This window comes from Malurus melanocephalus, unplaced genomic scaffold (genome assembly GCF_030028575.1).
Source record: "Malurus melanocephalus ecotype Western Australia unplaced genomic scaffold, MMel_1.1 scaffold_134, whole genome shotgun sequence".
Lineage (NCBI taxonomy): Eukaryota > Metazoa > Chordata > Aves > Passeriformes > Maluridae > Malurus > Malurus melanocephalus.
Genome location: NW_026623366.1, coordinates 1,548,928 through 1,565,128, shown reverse-complemented (window position 1 = coordinate 1,565,128; position 16,201 = coordinate 1,548,928). Strand labels below are relative to the sequence as shown.

General features: G+C 35.9%; 1 protein-coding gene across 1 annotated transcript in view; it reads right to left on the bottom strand.

The window, feature by feature from the left end:
- Nucleotides 1–486: 486 nt before the first annotated feature.
- DYNC2H1 (dynein cytoplasmic 2 heavy chain 1) overlaps nt 487–16,201 on the bottom strand; it is a 142,392-nt gene continuing 126,677 nt past the window's right edge. Inside the window, exons 86-89 of the mRNA XM_057370832.1 lie at nt 9,995–10,104; nt 9,577–9,658; nt 4,841–4,957; nt 487–1,019 (exon numbers count right to left, since the gene is read on the bottom strand). Of these exons, the coding sequence (XP_057226815.1) occupies nt 861–1,019; nt 4,841–4,957; nt 9,577–9,658; nt 9,995–10,104 (468 nt within the window). The 3' untranslated portion in view covers nt 487–860. The remainder of the gene's footprint in view (nt 1,020–4,840; nt 4,958–9,576; nt 9,659–9,994; nt 10,105–16,201) is intronic.

Here is a 16,201-nt window from a genome sequence, read left to right as displayed (position 1 = left end):
GCTTCTTTTGCGATTTTGCGTAATAGCACTCCGATGCTATAATAGCATCCCAACATGATACCTCCTGAAACAAACCTGGGTATCCTGCACTATGAACAAGATTCCAGGTGTCTCTTGCATCACAGATCAAAAGCACCATTATATCCCTCTGTTATTCATTTGGTAACTGGGTGGAAATCTCTTTTTTTGTCTAAGGAGTTGTTTGACTGTTGTGGGCCTTCATGTGCACATTTTTACTGTAATTCAGTTTCATAATTTTTTTTTTTAATAACTTCTAGGTAATAGCCATGATAGTAGTCTAACTTTGTAACTCCACAGGACTTTGTAACTCCACATGAAGTTACAAAAGTCCTATTATCTACTGCCTATGCAAACAAATATAATTACAAGTAAAACATCATTAAAAGAGACTGAAGCATTTATCCTGACTCTTATCTTCAAGTAGAACATTAAATTTCAGTTACAAAAGGTAAGTTTTAGAGTTTTATTTTATTAAATAACAGAAGCATATGAATAACAGATCCAAAAGAGCAATGAAAATAACCAATTAAAGAAGAAATGCTGACTTTGAATTTATGTTCAATATTTCTGGGCAAACCAGAAKAGATTTCAACAAGTTCAAGAGAGAAATACAGCACATTACAATCTAGAGAAACAACCATCTTAACTTTTACAATATCTCACAAAGATACAATGAAGTTCTATCAAGTAGAATGATTTGAATCTATCTTTAAAAAATAAACAGGATTAAACCATTGCTTAAAAAAATATAAAAGCAATGAATCTAAAGTTCTCTTTCAATAAGTAAGAAAATAGATGTTTAAAAGTTGCTTAACTTCATGAGTTAATGCCATTTCAGACTACTGATTTTTTAAAAACAAAGCAGCACCGCACTGAATCCACTGGTCTTGGTTTCCCCCGCAGGGTACATCAATGTTTGTCACCACACGGTCTCTCTCCACACTGGCATAGACTGGCAAAGATATGCATTCCTCTGGAGAATATGGACCATATGCATCCTGTCAACAAACAAGCACTTAGTTATCACCTAAAAAGACAACAAAACATGAGAAAGCAATAATCTACACAGGCATGGTATCTAAAGCTAAGACAGATTGGACATTGCAGCCTTGGACAAGGAAGTCTTGGTCCAGGAGAAAAGCAGAACAATTACCTAGGAAGCAGAGACTCCCCAAAAATTGCTCCTTCTGTAATAAACACCAGGATGTATGTCACAAGGGTGATCCTATGAACTACATATAAAATCCTCGTTCTGCTAAAACCCCCCCAAACATGAAATGTCAAAGGTGTCTGTAAACCAGGGCAAGGCAAGTGCTGAACAGTTTCCTGCAGGGAGAAAGCTGCTCAGGAGCCCCTGTGGTGTGGTGCAGGGAGCTGCTACCCTGGCAGGATGGAGTCCTGTGGTCCCTACTGCCCCCAATCCCTGCAGCAAACCCTGCTCTCCTCCTGGGGCACAGCTCCTGGTGTGTTCTGAGGCACTTGTAAGACTTATACTGCAGGAACTACAATCCAAAAAACCTTAACCCACACGTTCCAGTCTATGAACAGCTCCTCTCTGCTGTCTGTACTACAAATAGCCTCAGATGCAGTTTCCTCCTAGGGCTTTGTATGGGACATTGTCCATGTGTTTGACCACAGAGTTAAGAACAAAGACTCAGTCTAGACTTCCTATAGCATTTAATTTCATCCATGATGTATTTAGTTACTGCAAATAATTGATTTGATTCAACTGATATTTATTAAGCATGTTTTCCATCATTCAGAATGTCCCTTCCTGTCAACAGGAAAACATCAGGAGATTTTTAAGARCCAAATAACAAAGCAGCACACTTGTCAGAAAAGAATTTAAATAAAAATGAGTGTCATTTTAACTCAAATCACATCAAATGTGAGTTAGTGATGCTCCAATATTAGAAAATAACTAAAAACAGGAAAAAGGAAACATGGAAACAATAACTGGTTCAAGCACTTTGCCCTGCATGTCAAGTGTAAGCCATTACTGAAGAATTTTGTCGCCTCTTTTGAAAATCAGCTTCTCCTGTCTTTTGGTCATCAATGTTTAAATCCCTGCAGAAGAAATGTGTGGTAATATTTGTAGAGTAACTTAATGATAGGAACTCAGCTTTCTCAAAAGATTATACTTACCCCATTTATCCCTTGGTTAACWCTGCTGAAGAAGATAAAATGCTGGCCAGTCTGAGAGTAAAATATTATTCAAAAAATTCAAGTTTTGCCAAAGCTGGGAGCCAAAAGTTGGCCAGTTTGCCTTCAGACCTCATTTTACRCTTTTTAGGGACAAAATATCTGTTCTTGTGCCTTTCTCAATCCCACTTTTTTAAAAGGAATCACATTATTTGACGGTTAAAGCCATTCTGTAGAAGTCTTTTTGAACTATAAATCCTTATGTCCTTGGCTTAAATACAATCCAAAAATTCTCTTCATGAGTTTGCACACTTAGTTCTATCCCCTTTAGTGACACCCTTCACAGCGTGGGATCTATCAGTGGATTAAAACTGGAAAGGACCTTCACAGTTTAATGAAAATAAGCATCATTTTAGTAGCTCAAAATATTCCACTTTGAGCACTGCAGCATTTTGAGAAATGCTCAGAGAAATCCTGTAGGCTACTTTATTTACGTTTGGTTGAAGATTACTTCAAAGCATTACATTATACATATATTTTTTGCCCACTAGATTTCAAAAGATGTATTTATGCAGAAAAGAAAACAAATTCAAAACCTAAGAATCCTAAGACAAAATGTTCAATTTTATGCACTCTTCTCCTAAGGAGAGGTAATGAAAGTAAGGAAATGCATGATATCCAATTCTGCTTTGGTTTCTGAGCACTGTATTTGATTATAGTCAATTTTTACAGTGATACTCATAGCAAAACAAACCAAGGGTTGAACAGTTCAGAAAAACTCTCCTTAGAGACACTCTGTATTTAAAATCTGGGCAGTTGACAAATTATGACCTATGTTTTATAAGAATAGTATTTTTTCCAACAMAATGGTGTCAGTTGCTATTCATTTCAAATATAAGTACATTTWAAAAAGTTTCATTTGTTGATTATTGAAGTATCTAATTTTTAAATTTTATAGATAAAGCTCTCCACTGATTTACTATATATAACTTCTGGATCCTATCTTCGGAGTTTAAAAAATAGAGGCTTATTTAGAGAAATACTTCAAAATCTGTATTATTTCTAACATGAGATGGATGTTTTTCAGAACAATGAGAGGACTGCTTACAATTCTCATTTTCAATGTGTTTCCAAACCGTGCATATTACCAWCYTCCACCACTAACTGCTCAGCCAATATATTAGGATGCCTGGCAAATCTGTAATTATCCCATGTGACACCTCTCAAGTCAATTAGAAATCTGTTTATTTATCTGAAAAAATCAAACCTATAGATACTAAAGAACTGAAAAATCCTTCACTGGTCTGCTTCATAAAACGTTTGTGATGTTTAGTTTTTGTCTGTTTTTAAAAATTTTCAATATTTTCTTTTCTAACCAAGCTGGGAGCAAGGGTAGCATTTACTTCTGTGTTSAAGCTCTAAGTCTGTTGATCTTTATATTTCTAATGCTGTACTATAATATCCTATTTTATTTCCACTGCTAGAAATAACGAGAGAAGAAAAAAGATGGGAATCAGCAGTGTGTTAGAAATCGAGCTCCTTGAAAAATACCTATTACGATATGCAACAAAAGTCATCATTGCCATAATTTACCATAATTATTTAACTCAATTCTAAATGAAATTTCAAATTTTTTTTTGGTCCAGTTTTTTTCTTGATCAGTCTTCTAACCAACCAGGGCTTTCTTACTTTCTTAAGAGATAACTGCTGAGATGTGTGGCTTGCTAAATAATCTCCTTCAGGTAAGGTAATTTCTATAGGACAGGATACAAGTTGACATTATTTTTCTTTTATATATATATATATATATATATATAATGGGAATTATATTTATTGTGATGAGGATGCAGGAAGAAAACTGCATCCACTCCTATTTCTCACTTTCTACATTTCCACTTGATTTTTGGTGTGTATTTCATGTAGGTGTGCATGGGTGTATGAGAGGTTCTCCTCACCTGTCTGTCCCAGAGTCAGTGGGACTAACCCTTGGTTACGCTGTCTCCAGAGTCACCTAGAAAGATTTATCCCMGCTACCTTCTGATGGGGTGGCCTTCCTAAATGTAGGTGGGATGAATTCTACAATAAGCAATTTTTCAGTTCAAAAACACATCCTTGAATACATTCTATGTGACTTTTGGTATTATTTATCGGAGAGTGCTATGTTAATTGGAGAACAGATGCAGTAACAGTTTTTACTGTTTGCATTACTTTGCTTTCATCTTAAAATCTGCAAGCATCGGCATTTTTTTAAATTAGTTTAAGTAGGAGGAAGACTTTCTTTGCTTACAGCTCATATCATATTCTCTGTTTTTTTATTGCCGCTGCATTTTACTTTAAATGCAAAGAAAATATGTTCAAGGAATGAGTACCCAAATACATGTATACATTTACTAAATACAAGTTTGAAAATATGCCAATGTTTTTAAAAGACAAGGGAAAAAAGGTATGACTGAAAGCCCTTACCTTCATCTAAGTAATAGAAGCTAAAGAGTATTAACAAAATTATAGTGAGTTTTTGTTTTAAATAAAATAAGTAACTGCTTTTCCTAGTAAAGATTGGGATTTTTATTTTGAAACGAAAGGAAAACAGGTCAGCAACATCATACTGAAAAACTACTGCACGGGAAAAAATCGAATTATGGGTCTTGAAAGTTTAGGGCTTTTAATAATTTAGTACCTGTGGAATCCAGGCCATGTAGCAAGGGAGAACAGATGACACACTGGGAGAATCATGCAGATTTTCTGAAAGTCGATTTCCATCGAAACGACAACCTTCCAGTTGTAAGCCACTTATCTGTTGTGGAAATATGAAATATTCAAACATAAATAACAGACTTAAAATGTCAATAATGATTACAGGATGCTTTAATAAATGATGAACCTTTTTACTTTGACCAAATATTTAAATAACAGGAAATTAATTATTGTTATGTTCTTTGTGAGAATAGGAAACATGATTTAAAAGCAAGATCTGGACCACACTTCAGTGTGAACTTCCCCTGATTTGGATTCGCATTCTTTGAAATGTTGGAGGAAAATACCTGTAAATGTCATCAATTATGAAACTGCAGTTGCCTGGCATTAGATTAATGGAATTATGATAGCAAAAGCCAAGTTCACAAGAATTACAATGTCTAGAAGAAAAGAACAATCACTGCAATAAGTATGACTTCCAAGCAGGAAGCACAGCTTTCAAAGAATGGAATGTGCAGTTACAGAGCCTCAGCAGACAMAAACAAAATTTATTGAAGTAATATGAGAAAAAACGTATTTAACAAAGCCAAGATTTCTTAGCTAAACTGTTGTTTGGCCAAAAATTAAATAAGAATCACTGATGCTTCTTTAAGTAACTATGCAGCACTTTATAAGCAACATRTTTCTTTTAATTAAATAATTTCAGCCTCTGAATCACATGTAATATAACCATAGTATCTCTGAGATTTAGCACAGAGTAATGGCAGGACTTGACCACAATTTTTAATTCTTACAAAGAATTTGGCAGTTCACAGCTATTGAAACTAGTTTAGGCTCAAAAAAGTTATTTTTACTTATTCCAGACTTCTTTCAAATACCTTTGTAGAAAGTGTGTTGATAACATGATCCAACATATGTCTTTCTCYGAATTTCAAAATCTGTGCAATTGATTTTTCCTTACTAATTAATGCCATAATTTCCTACGAAGCAATGCAAACTGCAGCAGACTTCAGGAAGGCATATTTTCACTTCATTACCTCTACAGGCCTCCATCATTAATTTATTGATATTTCAGGATGGACATACACTGTAAAAAAAGACCTCTAAGGATGCCTCATATTAATATATCTGTAAGTTGCTGAGAGTATAGTTTTGATATTAATACTCATATTATGTATTTGAGACTTTCAATAATTCTTTCTTCTTCCCTATTTATATAAAGTTCTACCCAAGGTCATATTATTTACTACCCACTAAGTCTCTTGCCACRTTTCCTCCTTTCTTTCGCTCTTTTCTACAAGACAGAAAATGGAATGCCAAAAGCAATGACTACCTGCTTTTGTMCAACAGCACAATCAGTGCACAAAGCAAACAGAAGGGATGTATTTGCATATCAATATGTGATTATAGTGCGATAGCCATACATTTTCAGTATCTTTTGTTAAAGCAGTCCAGAGTGATATTAAAGAAGGTGTAATTTTATACAGGTTGATTCTAAGTGATATTAAAGAAGGTGTAGTTTTATACAGATTGATTCCAAATCAAATATTCATCACATCCTACTAGAAGACATCCACTCAACATCGTATGTTTAAACTATCCTTGAATTAACACTGATAATTTAGCATCTGTTTGGTAATTCATATAGACTAAGGTGTGTTCTTGCCTGACTGAGTGCTCCTCTGAAACTTTGTATTTTCACTGACAGTTCTAGCACTGCATCTTCTGACTTACAGATGATCACAGGGTAAATGATTTGTTTTTTAGGCATAGAAAGATCAAATAACTGCAATTGCTGAAGCTTTACGCCATTTTTAAAATCACAGAAAGACCAAGAAAGCATTTTTGTCACACAGATCATAAAGAGATCTCCCTCTTCTTTTCCTTATTACAGAACAAATTCTAAGCCATGAAAACCTCTTCAAACTAAAGGTAGAAAAAATCTTGAAGAACATGTCTTCAAAACAGTCCCTAACTGACAGTGTTACTAAGAAAGTTATACGAAGTATGTGTGACTATCAGGTTTAAATCCATCTGCATTCCTACTTGTGCCAATCCTTCAACAGAGACATTCTATTGTGCTTTTAAGTATTAGTTGATTCGTGGACTTGAGCACAACTCTTCCATATCCTGAAACAGTTCCCCAACTCTGGGAGTACAGAATCAAGGCCCACATTGGAGTTAGTTAAATGGAGTGGAGTTAAAATGAAATAACACCATTAGCATAAAGTGAGACTGATAAACCTAAGAATAGGCTACACCATGGTCTGGTTCCTGTAGGGGAGTCTGGTAAACTCCAGTTTCTGATTTAGGTGGGATAAAACAGGGTTCCAGCTACCTCACCAAAGTATGCATTTAAGGACTTATCTATTCTGCTGATTGAATTTCTTTTTTTTTTTTGGGGTCCCTACTCCAGCTTCCCATTCGACAAGGTTAGCCTGAATTCTTGAAACTGCACATACAACATTTACTTTACCAGTATTACCATTTACTTTACCATATATTACCAGTATACTGCTGGTGTGTGAGCCAAGCTTAATGTGCAATTCAGAGGATCCTTATCAAACAAGACACATTTCAGACAATGATTTTTCTGAACCGATGACATTTTTATGCCCTAGTTACARTCCATGTGGTATTCAGCTTTACTAATGAGAAAGTTTATCTTCAGTTCTCCATGAGCAGGARGAAGGACTCACAGTAGGAAAATCTAAATATTCAGCATTGCAAAGGGTTCCAAAGCCTTTCTGTTCATGAAAGATTAAAGGAGCAATGAAAATACTAGTGAATACTTACKAATAGAGAATCAATGAATATTTCTCTTACAGAGGAAAAGACAATATTCAAATCAAGTGAAGAAACTTGACAGGATTCTCATGTTTTGCTAAAAATAACCACTCACTTAACTGCTTGTACTATCCCTGGGGCAGAGAATTTGCTCTTAAAAAAATTCTCTTTTGATTTTCAATCCCCCTTAAAACATGACACATTCTTGTAAAGCAATAGATTATATACATTAACCTTTTTGCCCACATATGATATAGACTGCTAACAGTGCACTTTAACTAGTATTGCCAAAAATTTACCACATAAATTTTCACAKAGTAAAGCATTTTAAACTTCAGTTAGAAGTTTAATAAAAGCTGGAGTATTATTACAAAACTCTTCCTCTSATTCTTCATTTTCCAAGCAGCTATTTCAATTTGGCCACCTTAAAATATTCTGATTTTTTTAATATATGAATATAGTRAGATAACATTATTCATTCAGGGAGCTGAGGTATTTGACACTGACTTCTGACATTTTTCAAAAATGTTAGGTTGGTTTTGAAGAAGATCAAGTTTCTATAATCTGCAGCTGATAGCCTACTAGAATGACTGGTCTGAGATGTGAAATTCAGTTTTGGCTTACTGTTACAGACTTAGAAGTCTTGGCTGAGTCTCTAACCTCAGATCATTGATTTGCAGGCTTCAAGGTTTGTTATATACCAGCTTTTTCCAAGCCCTAAAAGTCCCTTGTTTTATTTATCTCCAGGTTCTAGTCCTCTATCTGCTTCTCATGAAATGAAGCAGGCAACCACTACTCTTATTTAAACATCAAGACTGCAGAATCCTCAAAATTATATTCTCTAATTCCAACAGGAATTAATCCAACAAAGTTCAAAAGACTGTGCTAGATTAAGGTCAGATTGGATGATTACAGTTATCTTTACTGGCCTTACAATTTATTAATATTTTAGGAATATGAAATCTTACACATTCTGTATTAATAGTTTTAGACAGTGTCAGCAACCAGCCCAGAACCCTAATATCTCTCACAGCCTTGTCCATGATCAAACTAGGGAAGATGTCCTCTCCTAATCCAGCAATCTCTCTGCTTTAGCTGCACATGAGCCCACAGTCACTGCTGAGCACCCTGCACTGGGGAYGTGTCTCTGAGGATGTGGTTTTAAGGGCTGTGCTCCATGCTGAACACAGAACTTGGAGCTGTGCAGGATTATTTTGGGATCAACATATCTGTAGGAAGAAATAGCACAGAAAACTTATTTTGTCAATTTCGTACAAAATTAAGTATAAAAAGGGTGCACAGAGACCTGGATTCAGCCAAAGTGTCAGTTTTACCTGGAATCTTAAAAAGATAAATTAAACCATTTGAGGATTCATCTCCACATTGCAGTCTAAGCAATCAGTGGTGACTTTATGGCTGCTGGCTGCAGGCCTAACTGGTCATTAAAAAATTGTTGGGTCTTTATCATATCAAAAACTAGTCACCTCGTAGTTTACTTTGGTTCACTTAATAGTCTCTTCAGTGATTAAGAAATGCTAATACATGGCCTTAGACTTACACATTTACAGGTGYATTTCCTCTTGCTCCAAACCACTTGTCTTTCTGGACAAAAGTGAGATTTTAACTATAATGGAATTACAGCTTCAATTTTCATCTAAGAGGTGTTTGAAGACAATGGAGTAAGAATAAGCTTAGTTTTTAAATGAGAACAGTGACTAGAAAGGAGAAAAAAGATAACTGCTTTCCTTTTCTAATTTCTGTGGAGTTTTTGCACTGCCATTTTTGTAGCTGTATACCATTAACCAGCCTTTTTACCTCAGGTACACTAATGCAYTTATAGTTCAGTTTTCCAGAAAATTTATGGACAGATGACTTGGACTATACCAGTAAAACATCCTCATAAAATTCCAGTAAAACATCCTAGTAAAATACCTCAACTTGGAGTTTGCCTTCCTGTATTCGCCCCTTCCATGAAGCTGTAAATTTAAGGCTGTCCACTGAACAGCTCATTACTCTGCAATAGAAACACATACACAGTAAATCTTACAGACCTGTAACAACAGGATATCAAACACAAAACCAAATGAAATGTATTTTCAACAGGTACCATATCATACTAAATCTTAGTTTGAAGAAAAATACATCTTTAACTAAAAAAAAATATAAGCACCAGCACTTAAACAAGTAACTCACAGCTGTTTTGCTTCAAGGCAAGAAATAAAAATGAGATGACAAATGACAGCAATTGCCATAATTTTTAGGATCTGTGTCCTGAAAATGAAATAAYCATTCTCACACATAAGGAACAATGGGCACATTAGCACAAATAGGYACATTATTTTCCCCTCACCTTGCAGTCTCCTGGCGTAAGGCATTGAGAAATGTGTCTGGATGAAACAGCTCAGAAAGGTCAAGGGTGTCTGACAACAGTTTCTGTTTCTCTGCTTTTTCTACCCAATTCTAAAAGAGAGTAACAAGAMAAACAAGAAGTCCTGAAATTATTGCTTGATTTTTCAACATTTCAAGTTAATGTAGATATGTAAATTATTATGATTAATGAAAATTGTTTGTGTAAATATACTGTAACTTCTAAGGTTAATATTAATCTCAATTACTTCACACTGGTAAAAAGGAAATTAACACAATTTTAAAATATAAAGCAAATGAGCTGTTTATATGCAACATGACTCATCCATTCTAAACAAACTCATGTTTCATTCTTTGCTCAGTGCAGCTTACTTTGTAAAGCAAAAAATTTATAATTGTAGAGTGAAAAATTATCAACAATTTTATCATTTTTGCAACCTTATTTCACCTTTACTTACAGGGGAGTTTAYGTTTTCCATCAAAATGGCTGCTATTACCGTCTTTGCTTTAATAAGTTCAGGAAAATAACAGCATTCCTTTTAGGAAGGCTTTAAGATCATTCTTTTGTATAAATGGCACATTATATTGAAGCTTCACTTGATTTTCCATCTGCAGTAGCAGTTTTTATAAGTACTTGCCAACAGTTTTTTAAATATCTCCTACGAATAGGCTGATGCTGCCATTTTTAGTGCATTAGTTTGAAATGTGAATTCACAGAATTTATTGTAAGATAAAAACTGACCTCTGTTATATTTGGTAATAAATGAGTCTAATAAAGGTGGGGGGAATAACTGTGTTTCAATTATCCTTACAGAGCACATGCTTCAGCCTTCTTCCACTCTCTCTTACGTGTGACTATGAAATCTGTTAAGAGCAGCAAGCTTGGAATTCGCCACCAATGCAACACCTTATATACCAAGATGAGAAAAGAGACACTCATTGCACTTGCACTCTTTATAAACCACACCTCCTAAGAAATGCAGTTTGAATTAGATCCTCAAAACATTAACAACCTCACACTAAAGAATTTGCTATCTTCAGAYAAGTTATTAAGGTACCTGAGTGGCTATGCAAGAGTCCATGCTCAAAATCCTCTTCGGAAACTTTTATAATGTGACTTTTTGGTACAATTTCTTATTATGATATAATCACAGTGCTGACTATGGTACTGYAGTATGAACCCGAAGTCACTGGATAATCCACTCTATAAGTAAGCTCTGCACAGAAATAAGCCCTTGAGGCTGTGCTGGATGGGRCTCCGAGCAACCTGGTCTAATGGAAGGTGTTGCTGACCATGGCAGAGGGATTGGAAACAGATAATATTTAAGGTACCTTGCAACCCAAACCATTCAGTGGTTCTACAAATACTAAACTAGAAACTAATTAGAAAATAAGATTCCACACGCTTTCACTAAAGAGAGAAAGACAAGCCCTACTCCTTTTCTAAATACCAACTCCTAGGAAATTATAAAATTGCTTTAGTCACTCAATAAAAAAATCTTGGAAGTTGCACTCTCATTACACAATGAGAGCCAAGCATCCATATCTTGTTTAAAAAGTACTTTACTGTATTATTTGATCTGCTGACTGATGGATAATTCCACAGAACCATTTTGGAAGTGACACTGTCATCTAAAATGCAACTACACATCACTCGGTAGATTTTATTTTATTTTGACAGTGTGTCACACACATCTCCATAATGTTTCCACCATGTTCAAACCCTTAATAGTTTGGGGGTTTTTATCTGCCACATCCCTGATTATGAGCCCTCAACCCAAATGATTATGAATCAGTTTGGAGATTTTTGCTTTCCATTCTCATTAGGTAAATGAAAATCATGCAGTTAATGACTCTTGTCTGCATGATTCTTTTAATGACTTTATATAACCATTTCTTTTATCATATGGCATTAACTCTGCATTCTGGTTAGGAGAGGTTTTGTAAATTATTTTGTGTAATAAAAGTAGACATGATAATTTCAACTTGTATTTAATAAAATCATTCTATTGCTGCCATCAAATAAACTTTTAATGTAACTGCTAAAGAGAAACACTGTCAGGAACACAGATGTTTATATTCCACCCAATTAAAAGACCAGTATGAATGATATTAATTCTGAACTCATATAATTAAGTAGCACTAGGATGTGCACAACAACAAAAACTTTCATTAGATCCCAAAAGCAAAATTGTAATGGCTTATGCTGCTCTACATAAAGATGAATACGTAGGTCATTTACATTCATTTAATAAGTAATTTAAGATTTAGATTAAATCAAATGCATTTTACACCTCAATTGTAAAAGATACCCTTATGCTTATTTTAGTCCTTTAAGATCACATGACAGCCYATTAGGGAAATGCTACAGTCTCAAAAGACAACACCACTCTATTAACAGATCATGTGTCACCAGTGGTCCCCATGCCACTTCCATAGGGCTGGAAGAGATCAGGTGCTGATGGGAAGGAAGTTTACGATAAGCTGTAGAAAGACTGAAGTGATGTTTCTTGAAAAGGAGAAATCCTGTGAAACCCCTCTTCCCACCCCGCCAATTCTGATAAAAACATTTATTGACTGCAATTGTCAAAGTGATGAAAAGTTGTTTGACTTCTTAGTCATCTTGGATGGCCATGCAGCATTTCAGTCTGAAGGCCTTTCTTCCATCACCAACTCTTATATAACTATATAACTATTATACCAACAATGTGGTCTGCAATTCCAAATATCCTAACCCTGAAAATATTTTYACTACATAATAAAAAAAAGAAAAAAAAATCTATCCTACATTTTTCTTTGCAACTGTTTATTTCAAAATTTCATTATTTCAATATTTCATTCTTACAATATTTCCTGAATCTTTCTTATTACAATTACACCAGAATTTAAGTTTTAATTGGCTGTGATAGATTAATGTAGCAAAATATGATTATAAATATAATATCAAAACTTATCAGCAATACCCTAAATGCTTGCAAAGTAATTCCTAGCAGGATTTTTCAAAACTTCCATTAATGTGGGGTTCTGTTTGCTATAATAAAAACATTTTCTTTTCTTTTTTTTCTCCTTACAAAAACAAGTCTCTAAGTGTGGTCTCGGGTGGCTCAAATAATATTTTTTCATGTATCTTAACATCYAAGAAACATCTATTCCATTTTCAGAGAGAAGTCTTCCTTATCATCTATAATCCCAAAACAAACTGAGCACCTCATTGAAGAACGGAAGAAATAAGGATGCTGCCAGATTTTCACATTATCATTTATACAGCTTTAGCATAASAGAACTCTTCTGAAATTAATCAAGTACTCTTCCTTCACCAGTTTTAATTCATTCCAAATGTATATTCTTCTACTGTGCTTTTCTACTGCTGTAGGCCCAGAAGAGAACTTACACTGAAAATCATGTAAATCACAACACAAGTGATTTCATTTTTGTGCCTAGATGGAAAACTGTATTCAGTTTTATACGAATATGCATAGCCAGGAACCATTCTGTATTGTTCTGTTTTTCCACTAGTTTTAGAAGGATTCCACATTACTAGGGAGAAATGTGCAGTACTCTGCCAGTCTGAGAGCCACCACTGGTAAGTGGCACTGTTAGGGGAGCAAGTACTCAGTAAGTGGCGTTTAGACTGAGCAAAGGTCAAACAGGCAGTTATGCTACAATCCCATTTTCCTCACAGTGCAGCAGCTGTTCTATAGGTGTGCTCCTAAGTGCAGGCATTCAGTGATAAGCACCAGCAGGAGTGATGGTATTACAGCTCAAAAAACGAAATAGAGGGATTTTTCCAGGCATTGAGCCCAGAGGGGTAATGGCTAGGTTCTGAGGAACAACTGGTATACAACTATTTGCTCTCTTGTGGTAATTCTTTTGTATGTGAGCCATTACTCTTAAGGTARTTATCCTTTATTAAATCAACATGTGAATACTGCAGTGTTTCAAATATATAAGGTGTTGGCGCATACTGTGTTTCAAATGGTAAMACAGTAATTTCACTTGAAGTTTATGTTTGGTTTAAATTTTTTCTCATCTTTTTCTTTTCTTTTTTCTTTTCTTCACATAGACCAAAACTACTGGCTAGTGCTTTAAATATAATATTATTATGGCTTTATTTCAGTTTGACATAGCTCAGAACTCTGTGTGTACAGGAAGTCTGAGCAATAACATAACAGCACAGCTTTAGAGCATGCGTGTTCAGAGTCCCTTAGCATCAGCATACTGGCTACCCAGGTGCTAGAAGCAGATATGTGATAAGGTACAGCTGACAGAAACATCAGCAAATGTGATCTCATTCTGGTTACTGTACCAATACTTTTTTTTTTTATCAAAACAGGAACTTCCCCTGCACTGCCGTTTCCCACATTTAATACAGACACCACAATGATGTAGAAGAACTGTAACAACATACTGACAAGTTCATGAGCAACCTATGCCAAAAATACCTGCCTTAAGATGTTTCCAGTAYGATCACTAAACACAGAATCCAGTTAGGCAATACTCTTATCCTTCATGCCTTCCAGTCTCCTCTTTCTCAACAATTCAGTACATCAGTCAYCAGGCACTAGGCTTTATTTGCTGTTACTGGGCAAGGCAGTTYAAAAGCTGGAACTATTCCTTGCTGGAACCAATTCCCAATCTCCACCAGTAAGTTCCAGGGCATGGAAAACAGTGACACACAATATTCATTTTCAGATAAAAGATTAGAGTGCCCACAATAATACTTGGACAAAGTTAGGACTACATCAGTCATAAATCCTTTGCAGAGCTCTGGAGCAGGGATGCTGAAATCTATATTGTGATGGTGCTGGTGTGACTATACAGGTGTCCTGGTTTTGCTCGGTCCAGTTTTTTGATGGTGGGGGGATGGAACCAAGAAACCACAAAGATGGCTCCTGTGAGAAAGTTCTAGAAGCTTTCTTCTTCTCCAGGAAAAGGAACCCTGCCCACTGTATTTTAGAGCCAATCCATCATGGCTCTGAGGTTGATAGACAGGCTGCTGGTCAGTCCTGGGCCAATTGCACAGGTTGGTTACACCTCTGTGATGACGTATGGTCTTGTTCTTAAGAAAAAGTCAAAACAAGATAGAGTGCAGCCGCCATTTAGTTTTTAGGTTGTTAGTATCATGTATTGGGGGAGGACAGAGGAGGAGGGTGAGGACATGTAAGAAAAAATGGGGACCCAAGATCACAGTAAGGAAAAGACAGGTACTGTTGCTGTGGTGCTCGAACATGGAGAAAACAAGCTGTTCTCAAAAGGACTATTTCTTCAATGGGAGAACTGTATAGAAAAGAGAGGCCCTTCACCCAAGATAAAAAACCTGGCCTTTGAGGACTGGACTGATTATAAGCTAAAAAGGGGACGAGGTGCCCCCCTCTCACGTCTGAAGYGAGCTGATGCTTAGAAGAAGCTGTGTTCTGTGAGGAGATTTGTGACAGTGGCCTTGCCCTCAGAATGAAGCATGCCAGCCTTGGAGGACTGTTTTTCCTTTCTCCCACAAGRTAAAGAAAAGAATCCCATGCCATCAACAGTTATACACTGACTGTTTCTTGGRAAAAGAACTTCCACAGCTTGGAGCTGTAAGAACGCTTCTCCTATGATGCTGGATGACAACCATAATGAGTAGCTTGATCYATGTTAAACTTTCATCCCYGCCCCACTTGCACACGGGAAGGCATGGAGGGGTGGGGAGGGAYGACCTGAGAGAGACAGGTTCGCAGAAAGAATAACAGGTGTCTTAAAATGTCCATTTTTATTTCTTCCTCTTGCAGTYRTATTCTTAGTAGTTTTTAGTAATACATCTATTTTGCAACTTAAGTTATTCAGCCTRTCTGACCATTTTCTGGAGSATATAAGTATCTTTCTCTCAATTAYGTTATCTTATCTWAAAGCCAYAACTTTTAGTGTTAGTTGGGCTTTTGCTCTCCCTTCTGCCTTCTCCGGTGGATGGGGTGAGGAACAACGTGGTGCTTTGGCTTTTGGTCAAGTCCAAACCATGGCAACAGGGACACAAAATACTCAGTATATTAGCCATAATAATGATGGGATGCACTGCAGTAATTTGTTTTACAGTACCAGCTTGAAGGCTATGTTACAATAAGAGAGCCAACAGAGAACTGCTTTGCCATGGCTAGCTCTCCCTGGTAACACCCCACGAGATAAAGATTTTCCATTAAGCATCTCCCTCAYTGTC